The 20,909-nt window shown below is 37.9% G+C and overlaps 1 protein-coding gene across 1 annotated transcript; it reads left to right on the forward strand.

Moving 5' to 3' along the window:
• Positions 1-1,867: 1,867 nt before the first annotated feature.
• LOC139731125 (decapping and exoribonuclease protein-like) lies at positions 1,868-19,479 on the forward strand. Its single transcript, XM_071642010.1, has 6 exons — positions 1,868-2,422; positions 5,384-5,583; positions 8,764-8,977; positions 12,900-13,038; positions 14,320-14,411; positions 15,482-19,479. The coding sequence occupies exons 1-6, from the start codon at positions 2,136-2,138 to the stop codon at positions 15,633-15,635; spliced, it is 1,086 nt and encodes a 361-aa protein (XP_071498111.1). The 5' UTR covers positions 1,868-2,135; the 3' UTR covers positions 15,636-19,479.
• Positions 19,480-20,909: the final 1,430 nt, after the last annotated feature.

Below are 20,909 nucleotides of genomic sequence, written 5' to 3' on the forward strand. Positions count from 1 at the left end.
TGTAACTCTCCTTGAAAAAGACTCCTTGAAAAAGAAAGTATAAAGAGAATTTCACAAAATTTTACTTTTTGAAAAAAGTGCACATTTCCTCGACTTGTCACTGACGTATGTTTAAGGATAATACATTGTATTATTCCCCCCTGCCTTCTGAAAGAGGGAAGTCAAGTGTTCTGTCATTATGCGAGAAAAGTAAAAATATGTCGCATTTTCTTTATATACTCTTTATACAGTTGTACGCAGGGGACATCACAAGCCGTAGTAGTCTTATCATCCGGCAGTGACTGTGCAGATACTTGGAAAAAAAATATCATAACTTTTGCACGGATTGTCCGATTTTACTCAAACTCTCACTGATGTGTTCTACTAATATTGCTGCATTCACTCAATCCACATGTCTGTGAAGTTGAACTTGTCCTCTAAACATTTGACGTTGACCTTTTGACCTTTGACCTTGAGCATGTGCACCCAAAAGTTGATAGGCACAACTTCGCCCACTCATACATATACATGCCAAGTTTCATTAGGATACCCTTAAACGGTTTTTTAGTTACGCTGTCCACAAAATTGATTACAGACGGACGGACGGACAACCCTAAAACATAATGCCTCCGCCGACACTTCGTGGCGGAGGCATAAAAAAATCCCGGTCCCGGAAAATATGAAATGTTATGATGCTTACAAAACAATAACTATGATGAAAGAAAGTAAAGAACCAAAACATAAACATGTCTGCTAACTGCAGAACATGTTAAACTGGATGCCCCAAAATGAATTTGAATGAACGAGCGCAGCAAATACCTGATCATGTGACTATAATTATCATTCTAAATTGAATGAACGAATAGTGAAATGGTGCTTGTTTTATGAATTTCAGTTGAAAAAGTGTTAATTAGAATGAAGTTAGAGGTAATTTATTCCCTCCAATATAAAGTCGTATGAAGAGATCATAAAATTGAAGTACCGAACATGTCATCTAGGCTAGATTTTGCTAAATGGGATGCAGCAATAAGGAATTGGATTGAAAGAGGTGCGAAATTGACTGGGAAATATTTACGCTAACCTTAAAGATAATATAGAGTTTTGATACCTCAAAAGTTTCCCCGAGTTTCCTTGTCTTAGTTTGTGTTTCAGGTTAAAGCACCTTTCATATAACTAACACTGAGACTTACTACGCCCCAAAGTGCTCTTAGGTCTTAGTAATCATGCAATAATGGTTTCGTACAATACGTGTATATTGATTCTCGTGGTACCGCGTCGAGTCAAACTAACGGCTCGTTCTAATTTTTTAGAGCCCGCTCTGCTCTAATACGAAACCATTATTGCATGATTACTAAGACATGAGAGCACTTTGGGGCGTAGTAAGTCTCAGTGTTAGTTATATGAAAGGTGCTTTAACCTGAAACACAAACTAAGACAAGGAAACTCAGGGAAACTTTTGAGGTACCAAAACTTTATATTATCTTTAAGCACAAGTTAAATCAGCATTAGCATGTTTGCTGAACAATTGCTTTAAAATCCTCCCTTCTCAACCCATCCGAAGTAACCAACCAGCAAACACACCAGCCCCCCCCCCAAAAAAAAAAAAAAAATGATGGCAACATGAAATAGATGAAAATACTGATTGCAGAATAGCCACCCATCATACGACACGCATAATGAAATCACAGTTACACCCAAAACGCTGTTGCGAAATTATTGCGTGGACAGGAATATCTCGAGCGACCATAGTGCAATCCGCAGTCATAGTCTTTGCTTCAGACTCTAAATCCTGTCATTAATGGCTATATAGCAGTAGTTTTAGTGCGAGGTATTTTATGGTAATGAGCGGGAAGAATATTGCGTTTTGCGTCTGCTTGTTCTTTCCAGTGTTTCAATATATATATCTGTACATGTTCTGGTTAGTCATTCTGGGGTTACTCTCTCTGTGAACATTTATCAGCGGCATCTTGTGGCGACCTACACTAACTTACTCCTGAATATATATCTTTAGGACTTGTGTCTGATTAACTCTTAGTAATTTCATTGCTGTTAGGGATCGCCCGGGAAACATTCGCGATCGCCGAAAGAGCTCTTCAAAATTTGGACAACAAACTACAATATCATTCTGTTAAAGCCGACCACAGCAGAACGGTATCATGGCTAGCAATGACGTAGGATTTCATGATCACGTCGTTCTTGGGACATTCTCTACGGACGAAGACCAGAATTACTGCAATGATCTGCGAAATCGCCGATTCTTTGTCGAACCTGACGACAGACCGAATTTCGACCTGTTACACGGCATCGACGACTATGTCGACAGGGATCACAGCGGTGTGCAGCCGACATCGCTGACTCCCGTTCTAGAATGGATTCGAGACCACCAGAAGGAGTTGAAGGAAAAGGGAATCATGAAACCCGCCGGAAAGGGTCCAGAAATGAAGTAAGATCAAGATATAGTAGAAATTTGTTGAAACTAGATAGAGTTTGCTGAACTTTTCGCAAAATTAGAATGATTGGTCTCTTACTTTACTAGCAATTTCAATTGATTGCAAGATTTTCCTTAGCCGGACACTATCCAAATAAATCTTTTCTTTTGCCAATTGTCGTTGTTATAAGAATATGCTCCGAATTTCATCACTGTCAATAGAAAATAAAAAGGTAGGGAAATTATAAACAGTTACGATATCAATAGTGATACTAATAATGATGAGGATAACAGACTCAGAATCAGAATCAGACAATCATTAAAAAGTCAGAAAAAGAGTAATTGGATTTTGATAACGATCAAGCAGGTAATGATATTCGAGCAGACTCGCGACAAAGCAGAATATAGGTAGCCTATACCTTGTGTGACAGTATAAGAACTACATACATAACCTGTCAGATTTTTAAGATAGTAGAAGAGGTTGCATGACGTTTGATAACCTACAGCCTTGACATCACACGATTCTCAGTGTTTGTTGTATAACTTTTCACGTGTAAACGAGAGGTTTAATATGGGTTACAGCTCGTTATTCCAAAGGCTCGTTAGTCCGAAGATTCGTTATCCCGAATTTCATTTTCGGATTAACGAATCTTCGGATTAACGAACCCTTTTTCATTTTTGGATTAACGAACCTCTAGATATAGGGAATTTGTGTGGTTCGGATTAACGAACCTTCGGAATAACGAACCTTCGGAATAGCGAACCTTCGGAATAACGAACAGCTCCCTTAATATGACTCTCCCTCTTACTTTGTACGAAAGTAGGATTTGGAGCTTTAAAAAAAAAGTGTCATGTATATTGCGCCTATGAGCTCGACTGTAGGCAAATAAGGCCAATGATTCCGACAGTATAAACAAGCAAGGCCCACGAGTTCGACACTTCGCAAAATAATGCCCATGAGTCCGACACAAGGCAAAAGAGAGAGAGAGAGGGGGGGGGGGGGAAAGGTCCACGAGACCGACATTCTGATGTGTTATTCATGCTTATCACAGATGGGTATGTTGTTTGTTACGTTTCGTCACAACACGACGGTGGCAATTAAATATCTGTGTTGATTTAATCATGATTTTTTTTTTCTAGTGGAAAAAAAAACACAATCCAAGAATAAATAACGCAAAACGAAGATATAGGTCCTACATCCTTACGATATAGACATCCGATAGAGTACTGCTAGCACAAATGATAAACCCTATTATCCCGGCCACATCCGCTGCCCCAGGTGAGTATGTATATGTTCATGCTCAGTGTGCTGAGTGGGAATTCCCACACCTCAAAAGAAAAAAAAAACTAGAGGGGTAATCATGACTATAATACATGTATTCATGATATCAGTACAAGAGGATTAGGCCTTATAGAGAAGTGGGAATCCCCGCTCACACATGTATAGACATCCCAGCGCACTGCCAGCACAATGCTAAACTCTATATCCCGGCCACATCGGCTGCCCCCGGTGAGTGTGTTCATGTTCAGTGTGCTGAGTGGGAATTCCCACCCCTCAAAAGAAAAAAAAAAAAACATAGAGGGGTACTGTAGTAATCATGTCTATAATGCATGTATTCGTGATACGGGTGCTTGGCGAGTACTATAGTATATGCTTACGGAGAAGTGGGAATCCCCGCTCGTCGAGGTAAGAAAAATATAAGGGTCTTTCTAGAGAAGACTACCATATCATCATGGGGTGGGTATTTAATGGAGGGGGAATCCCCACTCCTGGAAAAGAAAGTCCAGCAAAGGGAACCAAAACATGATGGTGTTCTTTCTGCATATGTTCCGCTGAACTTTGTTTGGGTAAGGATTAGGATAAGGGCTACGTGATAGGATTTTCGGTTTAGTTTGATGTGAGAATCAGGATTAGCATTGTGGTTATGACTATGTTTGTGAAAGAATCTATGTTCGGCTTAGCGCGCAGTTAATAATTTCAAAGGGAGCAATAATTGTCGCAGGAGAAAATGTCTCGTGAGAACCGTGACGAACGTCTCGGACTTGTGCGATACACTTCCGAGTGGGAATTTCCATCTCAACAGAAGATGGTGAAGAATATAAAAAACAAAACAAAGAAAAAACCTCGCATGGTATCAAAGTGCCCTCATCGGGCTGATGAGATCAGTTCGTGGCCGCATTAGAGAAACTGAAGGAATGATATTCCTGCACACGCACGCATTAAATCCCAGATTTAAAGAGGAATGAAACCCAAATATACGTCTGGATTGAGTGAATGCAGCAATACCAGTAGAACACATCAATGAAAATTAAATCTAAAAAAATCTGAAAAATTGATTGAAAAAATAAGTTTCCGTGCCGCCATATTGAATGAGAAAACCACAACATTTCGTGACGTCTCGTATGAAAAACATATCAGAACGTGAAGATAATTCTATATATTTTCACCTTTTTAAAATGAGCAAAAAAGCACTTACCTCGTTCAGAAAGCAAGGGGAAATTATATTACCCTGATTATAAGTTAGTAACAAGTATATAGAGGGAACGTTTAGGGGTGCTTTTCGTTATTCCGAAGGTTCGTTATTCCGAAGGGTCGTTAATCCGAAACACGCAAATTCCCTATGCCTTGAGGTTCGTTAATCCGAAAATGAAAAAGGGTTCGTTAATCCGAAAATTTGTGGCGTTATTCCGAAGGTTCGTTATTCCGAAGGTTGGTTAATCCGAAAATGAAATTCGGAATAATGAACCTTCGGAATAACGAATCTTAGGAATAAAGCGCCTTCGGAATAACGCCTTAGGAATAACGAGCTATAACCACGTGTAGGCCCCTACTTTTCTTTTTAAAAATGAAACTGTAGAATTATTGTATGTATAAACCCGGAAGTAGCACCAGAAATATTTTTTGCGCCTCCACCCCTTTTCGGAATTCCTGGATCCGCCCCTAGCTGTTATACTCATTATCTGATCTGTTCTCAGACTCGACGTCGACTTCGTAGCACGTCGCGGCATTCTAGCCCGCCTTCTCCGTGCTGGAAACGATGCTGAGGAGGTCGACTTGATGGTAACGCGTTACCACGGGACTTACTACCTCGAGGGCGTAAAGGACCTCCGACTCAACGAAGCACCGCAACCTTTGGGATTCGGCGGGAAGAAATTCCAGCAGTACGTCACAAGCGGTAAGCTATTCAACATGAAAAGACGCCTGTCTCTCTCAGATCCCATCTTTACCTTTTTTTTCCGTGTTACATTCTCCATACAAAATGAAAACAATGTAAGACATTTGCGATTATAATTATAGATGATAAGAAAGCATGATACAAGATACAGAATCCAAACGAGAGGTTGCGATTGTCCGTGCTGTATTTGATCGGCAAAATGCTTAAAGTGACATATATTTAGTCAGTTAGGTTAAATAAAAGAATGAATAATGGAGCCCACTATAACATGCAATTCGATGGCTGACTCATTGGACACAAGACTGTAGATTATTTAGGAATCACAAGCCCGTGTCCACTGGAAGACTTCTTTGCCGAAAAGCAGCCTTCAAACATTCATTCTGTTCACTCAATAAAGCCCAGTCTATTTTGACCATTCCCAGACCCATGTGGGGAGGCACACTGTGCCCCCCATAATTTCGTTTTTGTTTGATGTAACACGATCATATTTGGCACATGAGTAGAGCAACTCAAACTCTACATGACCTAACATTGAACTTTCTCGAGGTTACCCATGGAGGCGCTTTTCACCTAAATATAAAGAAATACATAGGAAATAATTATGCTAAAAACATTTTTCTGTACTCAGCAGCATTTCTTCATTCCCGTATAGATGTCTTGTTATATATAGGAAAATCATTTCATATTTGCCACAAGCAATCAGTGACACAAACTTCATTCTTTGTTGTAGTTATATATCTCAAGGTCAACACAAGGGGCGCTATTCATTACCATATAAAGAAATGCATTATGATACCTGTGATGTATTATTTTGGATAGGTACAAGCGTAGTTATCGCATTTCACATTTTCTTAATTAGGAGTTTTTAGTTAAACAAATGATACTACGGGCAAAACTTGTGTGAAAAAATCAAAATGACACAAGATAAAAGGGTATATTTTTGAAAATACCGTTGTCCCAATTATCTCTGTCGCTTCTTCATCAAAACTTTCATCCCCTATTATATCGCTAATTGAAATCGGAACAGAAAAACGCAAAATCTGACTAACATAGTTGTCAGTTTACGATTGCCATGGCAACCAGCAATATCAAACTTCGTTAAATTATGTAGTAAAGTGTTTGCAATCAGATTTTAGGAAAAGTCACCAAATTTGATTGAAATTGGATGAAGCGCGAAAGGGTGGCAATTGAAAATAATATGGTATAGTGGGAACAATATGCCCCACCCCCTTTAATAAGATGGATATCCTTTTCGTTTATCTTAAAAAAAGAGAATCTATCATATATATATATAATTATGAATTTATATTGCGTAGTTTCTATGAAGCATATTTGCTCAACTGCGCATAACAATAATATGGTACAATCAAAGAAGAAAAAAAACAGATTCATAAAGAAGGAATACAATCTAATTCTTAAAAGAAAATCATGCAATATAAAGAAAAATGTAATTAAAGGACTTATAATTGCATAATCGTGATTCATTAAAGATATCTGATATCTTGGAACCATGTAGATAATTTACTAGACTGTGACCATGGGAACTTTTGTGAAATAAATGTGTTTTCATATGTATACATTTATATACACAAGTCTGTATGTGTGTGTGTGTGTTTATAACTTTCCCATGCTATATCTCTGATTCTAACGAAGTTTACTTATTGTGTTTGATTGGTTTCGTTGAAATTCAAGTGAAGTATGAAACGGTACTTGATGCAAAATGTTATGCGACAGCGAAATTTCTTAAGTGGCACACGTAAACAGCGATCTGTATGTATATCTGCATCTGTAGGATCTGTAGAAGTAATGTGTGTGCATGTATGCTGGTGTTTGTGTTGGGCATGAACACGGTCATGTAGATGTATGTATTTCACACTGTGTAGTGCTTTGCTTGTGTAAATACATCAAATAAGGTTGTCGTCGGCAAGGGCGGTGGCGTCATCATCAACAATTTGGTGTACATTCAATAACTTTCCACAGCTTTGAGGTATAATCACAATATTCACACTACAGGTACATAACCTAAAAATGCCAGTCAAATTCGAATATGGGTGAAGTCCGACAAGAATAAATGTCAAATGGTCAATGAACTTCAGCTGATAAGTACTATATAACTCAAAGTATAGTGTAACTCATAGTATTATTATTGAAAATAACTTTCCACAGCTTTAAGCTATGACCACCAAATTCACACCACAGTCAGACAGGTTCATCAGCTAAAGATGAGGGTCATGTTTGAATATTAGTGAAGTCCGACAAGGTCCAAGAGCAAAAAGTCAACGAACTTTCTCTGGTATACGCCATATTTGCAATTGTGATTACTCTTATACTTTCCACAGCTTTGAGATAAGACCATGAAATTCACATCACAGGTACATTACCTAAAGGTACCGATCAAGTTTTGATATTGATGAAGTATCCGACAAGTTCAAAGGTCAATGAAATTGACGCTTGGCGTTTACCGTGTTATTAATGAGCACATCATGCCCTCCGGACTCCTTTATGAATAATTCAGCTCTATGGCTAGTTCGTCACTTCAGACACAGGCTCTGGTATTCGACCATCGACCATCAGTGTGAAATGTATAGACGTCTTCGATTGGGGTTGACTGTTGCATGACGAATGTACAGATTTTTTTTTTTTTTTTTTTTTTGGGGGGGGGATAGACCAATGTCAGCTAATACAGTGGACTCCCGTTAAAACGAAGTCCTCGGGACCGGCAGTTTACTTTATTATATCGAAATTTCGTTATAACCGAACAAATAAACAATTGGGGAAAAACACACACACACACAGAGCGGCCTGAATTTTTACTTCCTTGTAACCGTAATTGCATTAGAACCGTGTTCGCCATAACGGGAGTGCACTGTTTTCTCTCACCTCCCTGATTCAATCTAGTTGTTCAATGGTAAGAACTGCCTAATCTTTGACAATTACAGTTACTTCCTTTTCATGATTATGATCATCGTAGTTAAGATTGACAAGTATTGTTTACTGATTGCATTGTGTTCAGGAATACTGCATGTATACCATAGAGAAAAAGTGGATAATACAACAGGAATTGTGAATAGTAATCATTTTATCAGGTATTCAGGCCGGATGTAATGTATACATACAGGCCTATACACTTTTATATTCTATGAAGTCTATAAGTTATCTGATCAATTTTCATTCCAATAGTTGACGGGGGCCAGCCAGATATTGACCAACCAATCTACGCCAGTTCCTCGTACTACTCGATAACCAAGGGCAAGTGTGGTGACCACACCTTTCTGTTCAGCGGGGAGACTGTAGCTGAGCGGAAGGACGCGGTCGAGCGCCCTCCCATGAACTACGTCGATGTGAAGACCAACAAAGACCTTTCCGAGTACAGGTTAAAACAAAATTTCATCAGGTAGGTTTACCCTCTTGCACTCACCCATAATTTATGATCGATTTCACATTTTACTTTGTTTGTACTATAAAAGCAAACCATAATCTCACACAATCCCATTCCGTTGAACGTCCCCGCCTACATAGTTTTAACATCAAGTATTGGAGCTCATAATTTTGAAAGTGGAGGAATGTATACCCTTCTCAAATATGTCGTCTGCCCGAAAAATTATCTATAAAACAGATTATATTGATAAAATGATGATAGTTATTAATGATATAGTAATAATAAGAATAGAATGATAGTAATAATAAGAATTATTGTCATTACTATTATTATTATTGTTATTGATGTTATTGATATTTAATGATGATTATGATATTCATAATAATAATGATAATATTATTACTATTATCAGTATATTTTTATATTGTTAATATCACAAAAATAAATAAATGTACTGCTCTATATGCAGGAAGGGAGATAGGTAGAAATTGATAGATAGAAAGAAGAAAGAGAGATGAAATGTGACAAAACTTCAACATTCAGTGAAGAACCTAATCCATTGTCAGGCTGTTTTTAAAAGACTCTTTAAACACCTTTGTTAAATTAACTGCTGCATCAGCCAGCCTGAGATGCCTATTTATTTTATTTTTATTATTCATTTGTTCATTTCCATCTGAGAAGATGGCTGGATAGCCCATATTTAGCTACACTAAGTTGGTATTCCATGGGGTCCAGTTGGATGTGAGGTGGGACCACTTCACCGGGTTTAACACCCTGCTCTTTGCGATGAATGAATGAAGCGGCATCTTTTATGTGCATGAGTTGCAACTTTCTCATACACGGGACCTCCATTTTATGTCCAATCCGAGGGACAGAGTGTTTTGCCTCTTGCTAGAGGGGATGGTATGATTACACACAACATTGCTCAGTCCAGACTCGGGTTCGAACCCGGGCCCTTAGGATCGTGAGCAGGGGCGGATCCAGGAATTCCGTAAAGAGGGGGCGCGTTTACAAAATTAAAGGGGGGCGCTCGCACCCCTCCCCCATTTTTTTTCTTTTTATTTCTCTTGTTTCAACAAAAAATAAAGGGGGGCGTGCGCCGGTTGCGGTCCTCCCTGGATCCGCCCCTGGTGAGGCAGACGCGCTACCGACTGATAGTTGTTACTGTAAAGCAGGGTTCCCACTTAGCCGAGTTACAGTGCCGAGCTTTGGCAAGTTGTGGCGAGTTACCTCAAAGGGGCACTCGCGCTAACTCGCGTAAAGCTCTTCATGTAACTCGGGATAACTCGCGACAACTCGCGTAACTCGTAGTCAATCTGCAAAACTCCCCGTGAACTCGTGAGTGGTTCAAAAAATTTTGAACATGTTTAAAATTTTCCCTAACTCGAAGTAACTCGTGCTAAACTCTTTTTAACTCGTAATATACTCGTACTACTCGTAACAAACTCTCAGTACTCGGACGAAGCTCGCGATGAACTCTTCGTAACTCACCACCTTCAAGTATATACGCGAGTTCTGCTCGAGCTGTGAAGAGTGCAATACGAGCACTACGACCCTACTACCAGTATGTGTAAGGGGGAGTTGCCCTCGAGCTAAGCGCGAGTTTAGATCGAGCTCTGCGACTTGCAACGAGTTTTGTGTTCGCTTATTCAGAGTGCATTGAACTGACCTATTGATATAGAATTATTCACATTTCACAGGGATTGCGCGAACTCATAACTGACTCGTAACGGGCTCGTAACGGGCTCGTAACAAGCTCTTTATAACTCGATGAAAGCTCGATTTAAGTCGTACACAGGTCATCACAACTCGCCCCAATATCGGTGTGACTCGTATCACGCTCGGATCACTCGTATCGCTATCGTAGTAAATTCGATGTTGCCTCGTAGATCACTCATGCGCAGCTCATTAAAATTGACAAATTTGACGCGAGTTCACGCGAGTTCAAGCTAGCACAGCTCAGCACAACTCTGGACTCCAACTCGGCTAAGTGGGAACCTTGCTTAACGCCTAGGTTGTTACTGTAACTCTGCGGCAGCGACTTGTTTTGACTTGAATAGATCTTAATTCCTCTATGAAAATTAGTCAATATCGTGAGGGTGGCTGAAAGTGGTTTCTGATTATCTCGCAAAAAAGTTAAAATCTGAATCCTCCATCTCAACCAAAACACTCCACTTTATTAAATGAATGCATTTTTTCCCCAAAAAACTCTTAAAATCAACTGCTGTATCAGCCTGCTTGAGAAGCCTAGGTAGTTTGTTACCGTATAGCTCTGCGGCAGCCAGTTGGAGAGATCTTCCTCTGTAAACGTTAGTCAGTGTTGTTGGGGTGGCTAAAAGAAGACCCACCCCACCACTTTGGTGAAATGGCCGTGACCTTTGTTTAACAGTTTATTTCAACATTCGTCCACAAACTGTGAATGTAATTGCTCCTAATAACTGGCTTTACAAAAATTTCACTGCACATTTCACGAACAATATTGGAGGGGATGATAGTGAACAGTTATGGCATTCCAATAAGTTCAAATTTTTGTTCTAGTTGCCTTTATAGCAGCACATGACACTATTCTTTTTGTCCCCGCCGAACGAGTTCGAGCAGGGGACTATGAAACGGGCTCCGTACGTGTGTGTGTCCGTGTGTCCGTCCGTCCGTCTGTCCGTCCGTGTGTCCGTGTGTCCGTGTGTGCGTCCGTGTGTGATCAAAATCTTCAATTTGCTACTTCTCTGTCATTTATGAGCCAATTTTGATTCTGTTTGCTTTATATGATAGCACTACATGGGAGCTTTGAAACTTCTACACAGAATTTCAGTCGTGACCTTTGACCTTGACCTTTGACCTATATTGTACATTTTGCTACAAAATGCTACTCCTTCGCCATTTCTAACCCGATTTCGATTCCGTTTGCTTTATGTGATGGCACTAGGTGAGGGCTTCAAAACTTCTACACAGAATTTTGACCTTTGACTTCTTTGACCTTTGACCTTGATTTTTTGACCTATATTGTACATTTTGCTACAAAATGCTACTCCTTCGCCATTTCTAACCCGATTTCGATTCCGTTTGCTTTATGTGATGGCACTAGGTGAGGGCTTCAAAACTTCTACACAGAATTTTGACCTTTGACTTCTTTGACCTTTGACCTTGATTTTTGACCTATATTGTACATTTTGCTACGAAATGCTACTCCTTCGCCATTTTTAACCCGATTTCGATTCCGTTTGCTTTATATGATGGCACTAGTTGAGGGCTTCAAAACTTCTACACAGAATTTTGACCTTTGACTTCTTTGACCTTTGACCTTGATTTTTGACCTATATTGTGCATTTTGCTACAGAATGCTACTCCTTCGCCATTTCTAACCCGATTTCGATTCCGTTTGCTTTATGTGATAGCACTAGGTGAGGGCTTCAAAACTTCTACACAGAATTTTGACCTTTGACTTCTTTGACCTTTGACCTTGATTTTTGACCTATATTGTACATTGGCTACAAAATGCTACTCCTTCGCCATTTCTAACCCAATTTCGATTCCATTTGCTTTATGTGATGGCACTAGGTGAGGGCTTCAAAACTTCTACACAGAATTTTGACCTTTGACTTCTTTGACCTTTGACCTTGATTTTTTACCTATATTGCACATTTTGTTACAAAATGCTACTTCCGGCGGGGACATATGTTACGCACCGCGTAATTTCTACTTTTCCTTGTTTATTTTCTTTTGGAGAAAAAAAAATTTGGCCCCAAGCATAAACCAAGTCCGCTACCTTAAACTTCTCTCCCTCTCTTCCTCTCCCCCTCCCTCTTTCCCTCTTACTCTCTCCTTCTCACCCTCTCTCTTTCGCCCCTCGATATCGATCTCGGCCTCGATCTCGATCTCGATTTCAATCTCCGGCTATCTTCCTCTTTCTTAAGTGTCGCCATCATATCTTTTTTACCAGATACAAAACGCTCAGGTGGTGGTCGCAGAACCACATCAGCGGAGTCTCCGACATCGTGGTTGGCTGGAGGGACGACAAAAGGAACGTCGTCACCTCAACGGAGATGATGAAGAACGAGGACCTACCCAACAAGGCAGTGGTAAAGTTTAGATGACACTCTGTTGCCATGGTGATAACCACTGTGCGCTGGTTGTGATAAGAGTAAAAACATGCATTCCATTTGATGGTCACAGTAGCGGTGCGGGTTGGAGCAGTGCGGCATAGGCAGATATAGGAAAAAGAGTAACACGTTCAAATATCAAGCAAAATATTTACTTCTTATTTTGCAAAAGAATACGGTGTACCTCTTATATATACAGTTAAACCTGTCTTAGCGCCCACCTCTCTATAGCGGTCACCTGCTTATACGGCCACAGAAAAATTCCCCTGACGAAATTGCTGTATTATGGACCCTTCATATAGCGGCCACCTGCCTAACGCGGCCAGCGGCCACTCATTTTGTATCCCGTGGTGAATATCCAACTGAGTATAGCGGCCACAAAAATTTAGCTGAACCGTTAATCAGCCATGAATACGATGTCTTTTACATTCATTGCGTAAATTCTACCGAATCCTAGCTCAGTCACAATCACACAGACACAATTGATAGAATTAATACAGCTCTTTGCCACGGAAAGCCGTCTTACCACTAACGTGACTGGATTAGATCTAGGCTTCAGTAATGCCACCGTAAATAGCTGCTACAAAGACAAAGACAACTCCTGTCAATATCTTAGAATTTTACTAAAATGCCGACTGATTAGTATATAGTTAAGTTCCTTTTAATAAGGACAATAGTTATGGTACTTGTCTGGGTATTGTTTGTTGCAATTTACGTAAGCTTCACATAATTATTATCAATATCCATCGAACTCGGCATTCGTGAGCCCCGTTCATGCAAACTGGTACGAAACAGAGCAGTTCCTCCGGCCTGAAATATTGGTTTTAAAACAGAAGCAGGCAAATTAGAAAAAAAAACAACAAATAAAATGAATTGTACAACAACAGAACAAGAATCGGCGTATCAGCTGCACATGCAAACTTATTTGCTGGTTGTTTTTTTTTTTTAAAGCATAACATGCAATATTATATGATTTAAAATGCAAGTGTTGATATTCAAAATGGCCACAAACCTGTCTATAGCGACCATTTTTGTTGTTTCCCTTCGGTGGCCGCTGTAGACATGTTTGACTGATTACATGTATATACTATATATATATATATATATATATATACAAAATATAATGTGGGGGGGTTGTGTTTGTATACAGGAGATATTATACCTATATTGAAAGGATATTTTCCTTATAGATACCATGCCTTTTTCTCTATGCCATTTCATTGATTGATTGATCGATAGATCGATTTTTTTTTTATCCAGGGCCAGGGCTTCTGGGATCCAGAGTTGTGTGTTTCCAACTTTTTATCGCTCGTCGCAGACATCAGGAAGAAAATCCCGGACGACGACCCAAGGTATGATATCCACAACGTTCCCTTCTTAGGTCCTGAATTTGAAACAAGAAAAGAGAAAAAAAATCATGTTCATATCACATAAAATCACACAAAATGATAGCACTCGACATAAAAGCATACAGCTGCCAATTCGGCGACAGTACAGTCAACCATTGCTATATATTGCCTATATATTATTACTTTGTTTAAACATTATGTAAATATATTGACTCCCTCTCCTAACCTCATAATGTTCCCTAATTTTATTGATTCTTAGATTATTTCATACTCTTTTATTATACAAAAAACCAGCCATAACACAAAAAATACTACTTGAAAAATAGATAAAGAAACTTCTATCAATTAAAGACGCTCTTGGTGTGGTAGGTCGACAAATATCTTGAAATCACCATTGTTGTTGTTGAAATGCTAAGTACCGATGATAAGATTATCAGTATATCTATAACCTATTTGAATCAGATAATCAATGATGCAGCCAAGTTAGATGATACAACATGTATGAGGTCTGTATGTAATAAAAGAGTACAGGGCGATTATGGTACATTCAACTCTTAAGTTTAATTTTCTTGTCCGCTTCTCTGACTTTTGATTCAGAAAATGATTGTGTACAGCGTCCTCCTTCAGACTTTAATTCTCGAAAAAAAAAGACCTAAACAAGTTATCGTATCATATTAATCAATGAATTTGAAAATTGTGTGATACATGAAAGACTCTATGCGTTATAGTGTGTTTCCTAGTAAGCCAACATCAAATGAAATGAGTTATGTAAGGTGCATTTACTGCTCTACCTCAGGTGAAGTGTTTTTCTTTGGAGGCTATCATTTTAATTCATATTTGGACTTTTGAAAGAATATACGCCTATAAAGGATTATAGACTCTATGAATTTAAAGGAGACCATTCCCTGTCTGAAAAAAATGTAAGTTTTGTTGATATTTCATATATACATTAATATTCCAAATATTTCATACACATGTATTATGCTAGTTGATACCGAAATACCTGTCATTGCCTGTACTGCTCTTATGACTCGTTTTGTGGGATCTTCTTTTCGCGATTTGTGTTCCAACAGCGCTGTCTTCTGTATGGGACTAAAGAAGCTGGAGATCAGGCGAGACATCAGGAGGCAGTTGAAAGCAAGGCGGTTCAGCTTCCGTCGCAAGGAGGATGATTACGTCATACTGAAGGACTGGTATCTGCGAGACGTCCTGAAGGTTCCCGAATGAGTGGATGACGTCACGAATAGACATCTATGATGACCACCCACTTGTGCATTGTAAATAAAACTGAATTCGTTCTTATAGAAAACTCTTTCTGTCTCAAGAAATGATATCAACTTCTTATTGAATCGAATCGTACGCAATCATGTAACAATGCTGCTTTGAATGGATTTTTAGATGGATTAGATTTTTATATTAAATGTGTATAGATGGCAATATAACACTAGTAGAGAATTCATTTATACTTGTATATCGCAGTTTGTATATTACGTTTTACAGCAGTTTGAACGCTTTTAATGCAACTGTATCAATTTTATACACGTAAGAAGGTTGGCGTGACGTCTCAATCATCCTTTATCAGAAATGTATTACATGTGTACATTATTATTTGAGAGTTTATTATTGCGATAAATGGTATACAGTGTTGCATCGCTAAGAATGTGAAAGTTCAGAACGATTTGACCGAGATAACGATATCTTGTAAGCGTTAAAAATGCAATGACCATAATATGGGGAGCCATGCGCACCTGTCTACGCTCTGTTTGTGAAGTGTAATGTCGACATCTCGTTTATAAAATTATGATATTGTTGTACGTCAACCCACTGGTCGCTATGTAATAATTACGTAGAAATCATTGGCGTTAACCACTTCAAGCACAGAAACATAATATGCTAGTGCTATCATGCATGTAAATTACTTTCGAGCCAATATGGCATTCATGTTACTCACCTAAATGTCCGTTCTTTGTATAAATGCATTGATGAGATAAGATACATGTTCCAGAAATCACCATTTCACATAATTTCGTTCAGTGAAACTATGCTAGACGAAAGTATCCCAGACGTAGCTGTAGAAATTGATGGTTATATTACAATAAGAAAAGACAGGAATAAGAATGGCGGAGGAATATTGTTTTATGTTAAAAGGGGTATCTGTTGTGAAGTCAGGCATGACTTGATGGATGATGATTTGGAACTGCTTGCTATACAAATTGATAGAATCAAGCAGAAGCCTTTTCTGGTGTGTCTTTGGTATAGACCACCAAATTCTAAAATATTTTTGTTTGGAAAGTTAGATAATATTTTTCAAAAAATTGAAATATTAGGTTTTGATGTTATGTTGTTAGGTGATCTGAACTGTAATGTCTTAACTCAGCGTAAAATTTCGTCCACCCAGCGATTGTTGACATTTGCTGAGGATTATCATTTAACACAACTGATTGATAAGCCAACAAGAATTACCCCCTCCTCCTCGACAGTTATTGATCTCATACTTACGTCTACCCCTGAGAAAGTTACTCATTGCGATGTTATACCAATGTGTCTCAGTGATCACTACATGGTGACAGCAACTTGGGGTCGAGTTAAACATAAAACTCAACATCATAAGTATGTAATGACACGTGCATTTGAGAGAATGAATGTTGATGATTTTTTAAGAGATTTGTCTAATGAATTGTGGGATGATGTCATAGAAGAAAAAGATGTTGAGGAGGCTTACCTGAAGTGGATAACGAAATATAGGAAAGTCATTGATAAACATGCACCACTTAGGAAAAGAAGAGTAAAACAAAATAATGTACCCTGGATAACCGCTGAAGTAAAAGATATGATGTATAAGAGAGATAAAGCTGAAAAGAAAGCTAGAAAGACTGATAGTAGAAGAGATTGGAATCATTATAGAAAGTTGAAAAATGAAGTAACATTGATAATGAGAAAATTGAAGCAGAACTATGTATCAAATGGTATTAATGAAAATCAAAGTAATAGTAAAAAGGTGTGGAAAGTTATACAAAAGGTATTACCCACTAAAGCTAAAAATAGAGATGTGTGTTATGTTAAAATAGATAATAGGGAAGTTACTGATTCTTTGGAATTGGCAAATGTGTTCAACAGTTATTTTTCGAACATAGTACATCAGATAAAACAAGATACAATGTTTCAAGGAGATTTTAGACAGTATATGAAGATGGAGTCTGATTCAACTTTTGTATTTACTAAAGTGACTGAAAGTGATGTTCGTAATGTACTTAATAATATGTCTTTAGATAAAGCTACAGGTTTGGATGGAATACCTGCGAGATTCGTTAAACTGTCAACGCCATGTATTCTTCTGCCATTTACTCACATAGTTAATCTATCCCTTTTCAGCGGGGTCATCCCGCGTGAATGGAAATGTGCTAAAGTCGTTCCTTTATTCAAAGGCGGCAAGGAAACAGAGTTAGCAAACTATCGACCTATTTCCATTCTACCGGTTTTGTCTAAGGTCATTGAAAGAATTGTTCATTCTCAAGTCACCAAATACTTATCTGAATACTCTATTTTGTCTACTAATCAGTCGGGGTTTCGACGCGGTCACTCCACTACAACAGCTTTGTTAAACGTTACTGAAAATTTATTGTCCAGTATGGATAAAGGCCTGGTTTCTGGGCTTGTAACATTAGATTTGAAAAAGGCCTTTGATATGGTCGACCACACAATAATGGTTGAAAAGTTAAGGTTATATGGGTTTGACCACACCAGCCTGTCGTGGTTTACGGATTATCTAAACGGAAGAATGCAAAGAACAGAAGTGAATGGTGCCATGTCTAACCCTGCTCCTGTTGTGTATGGGGTGCCACAAGGCTCGATACTGGGGCCGGTATTATTTTTACTTTTTATAAACGATATTACTCACACGGTCAAACATTGTGATTTATCTCTTTATGCAGATGATACATGTATGTATTTTTCCTCCAATAATCCTGTTGAAATGACAAGATGTATAAATCAAGATTTGAAAGAGATTTCTACGTGGTTGATGGCGAATAACCTGGTTTTGAATGCTGATAAATCAGAATATATGATGTTGGGTTCCAGGAAGAAGTTGAAGCATTTTCATGAATTTGGTATTATTCTTCAAATAAATGGTATAAGATTGAAAGAAGTATATAAATGTACAATTTTAGGAGTTGTATTTGATCCAAACCTTACATGGAAACTCCACGTGGATTATATAAGAGGGAAAATTTTGAGAAATTTGTTCCTACTGAGGAAAATCCGGTTTTGTGTGAATTTCAAAGTTGCAAAAATGTTGTATTTTTCTATTATTCAATCTCATCTGGATTATTGCTCACCAGTATGGAGTAATGCCGCAAAGTCCACTTTGAATAGGCTCTTTGTTTTACAGAAAAGAGCTTTACGTATTGTTTTAAAGGTAGATAATTTAGAAAGAACCTCGATACTGTTTAGTAAATCAGGTATATATTCAATATATGTTCGTTGGAAAAGAGTAAATGTGATTTTGTTGCATAAATGTTTGTACGGCTTTGCTCCACAACATCTTTCGTCAAGAATACATTTAAAAGAACACAGTTATAAACTCCGTAATTCTCAGGTTCAAATTTGGTTACCCAAACCTAAAACAAATTTTATGAAAAGAAGTTTTTTATATGCAAGTTCAGGTTTATTCAATTCATTGTCATTGGTCACCCGAAACACAAAAGATATACATTGTTTTTGTAAGAAGATGAAAAATGAGATCCAGGCTTCTTAAGTTGTAATTTGATATATTTGTATTCATATTTTTAATATCTGTTTTTATATGAAGTATTGTTTTATTTATCATTTGGTCACCGGTTCCAAGTTTCCGGTTTACATATCCCCTTTTTCATAATATATACACACACACACACTTAAATACGTTTTTGTTGTTGTTGATTAGTATTTTGATTAGGTATTTAGTTGTGTTAAGTTTAGTTCTCTGAGCATATTTCTATCGTTTTTGTCCGGCTATTTCTATTACTGCCATTATTTCAATATATGATATTAACATGTCGACTGTGAGTCATTGTGTGTATATCTTTTTCTACTTGCCACTGAAATAATTTAGATGAATTTATCAATTAGTCGACTGTAAGTCACATTTTTAAATTTTTTACAATGATTTCATACCCACGTTGTACAAGTTAAAATGTGTATTTATCGCTGTTGTTGTTTTTATATGAATTTTATATGTACATGTATGTCAAGTGGACCCCTTTGAAAATCAGCTGTGCTGAAAGGGCTATCCACCCTATTGCTGGAAATAAATAAATAAATAAATAAATAAAAAATCAAGCCGGTTATTATTGCGCCCTCTGAATGCCAATCGTTGTGATAATTATCGTTTATTTACTAAGTATAATGTCTATTAATTTCATTCATTTTTATTTACTTTCTACCGGCTGAAAGATTGTAAGAGTAACCTTATTATCTCACATTATACTATAGATTGTTAATATAGTAGATTGCTTCTTCGGCCGATACCCAAACGATGTATACCCTATAATTCAAATCTATAGGCACCAATCTCAATAATTTTATATGGTCTATGTATGGCTTCATATTTTTTGTTGCATGTTCACTAAACTGCTTCCAGTGCACAAGCTATTTTGCTATGTTAAAAACAATCCCATCCCTCCTAGGGTTAAAGTATCATAGTTTTTGCTTTTTATATATGGTCATTGACATTTTGATATGCCCTTTTGAATATGTTATACTGTTGATGTTAAGCCTTCATATACTCTCTGCATGGGTTCAAAAAGTGATTTCTTTCAACAAAGTTCAAAGTTCAAAGATTGCGATCCACTGATCTCTATGAAAGTTAGGCGCATTATAGACATGTGACGATGTCTTGCGGTGTGTACATTATCCAGTAGGCACACTGTTGACATGCAAATCAATAGAAAAGACATCAAAGCTACAGCAAGACTAGAGATTTCATAGTGAATCAAGATTTAAAATGCACGTTCGAAAAGATGCACGATTTAGTAGCACAGTTAGGCAAAGTTGCTGTGCGTTCCTTTACGAAATTCTTCGGAGGGTAGAGAGTCAACGTTAGAATGTACGACAACAAGCACGCATTTCTAGAGTAGATGTGGATTAAGCCACCTCTGCACATGCTGTATGACCATATGTTTTTTTTTTTTTATGTGTTCAACATTTTTGTTTGTTTGTTTGTTTGTTTTTCATTCTCTGATGTTTGCGAATTCTGAACATGATCTTAACACATGTTTATATAGTATGTTACGTGTTCAAGTAGGTCCGACAAGTCGTGTCCCTTGTTTTTAGGGTTTCTTCCTTTTTGTTGAAAGTACAATTTCCTAGCTAAAGTTGGAAATAGCAATTGCCTTATCACACTGATACTGAAATATACTTTTAGGTTAAGGGTCTCGAATAACTTGTTTTTTTTTCGAACAACTTCTTTTTTCCTTCTTTTTTGATTGTCAGGCGGTTCTGTAAATTAGTGCACTTTAGGGC

Source organism: Diadema antillarum, unplaced genomic scaffold (assembly GCF_040938485.1).
Source record: "Diadema antillarum isolate AM-2024a unplaced genomic scaffold, OU_Dant_1.0 seq00000358_RagTag, whole genome shotgun sequence".
NCBI classification, from domain to species: domain Eukaryota; kingdom Metazoa; phylum Echinodermata; class Echinoidea; order Diadematoida; family Diadematidae; genus Diadema; species Diadema antillarum.

Excerpts from the sequence above, each read along its gene's own strand:
- LOC139731125 (XM_071642010.1), top strand. The coding sequence starts at position 2,136 with ATGGCTAGCAATGACGTAGGATTTCATGATCACGTCGTTCTTGGGACA. Across the intron at positions 8,978-12,899 it reads TTAAAACAAAATTTCATCAG|ATACAAAACGCTCAGGTGGT; the intron begins GTAGGTTTACCC and ends CTTTTTTACCAG. Across the intron at positions 13,039-14,319 it reads ACCTACCCAACAAGGCAGTG|GGCCAGGGCTTCTGGGATCC; the intron begins GTAAAGTTTAGA and ends TTTTTTATCCAG.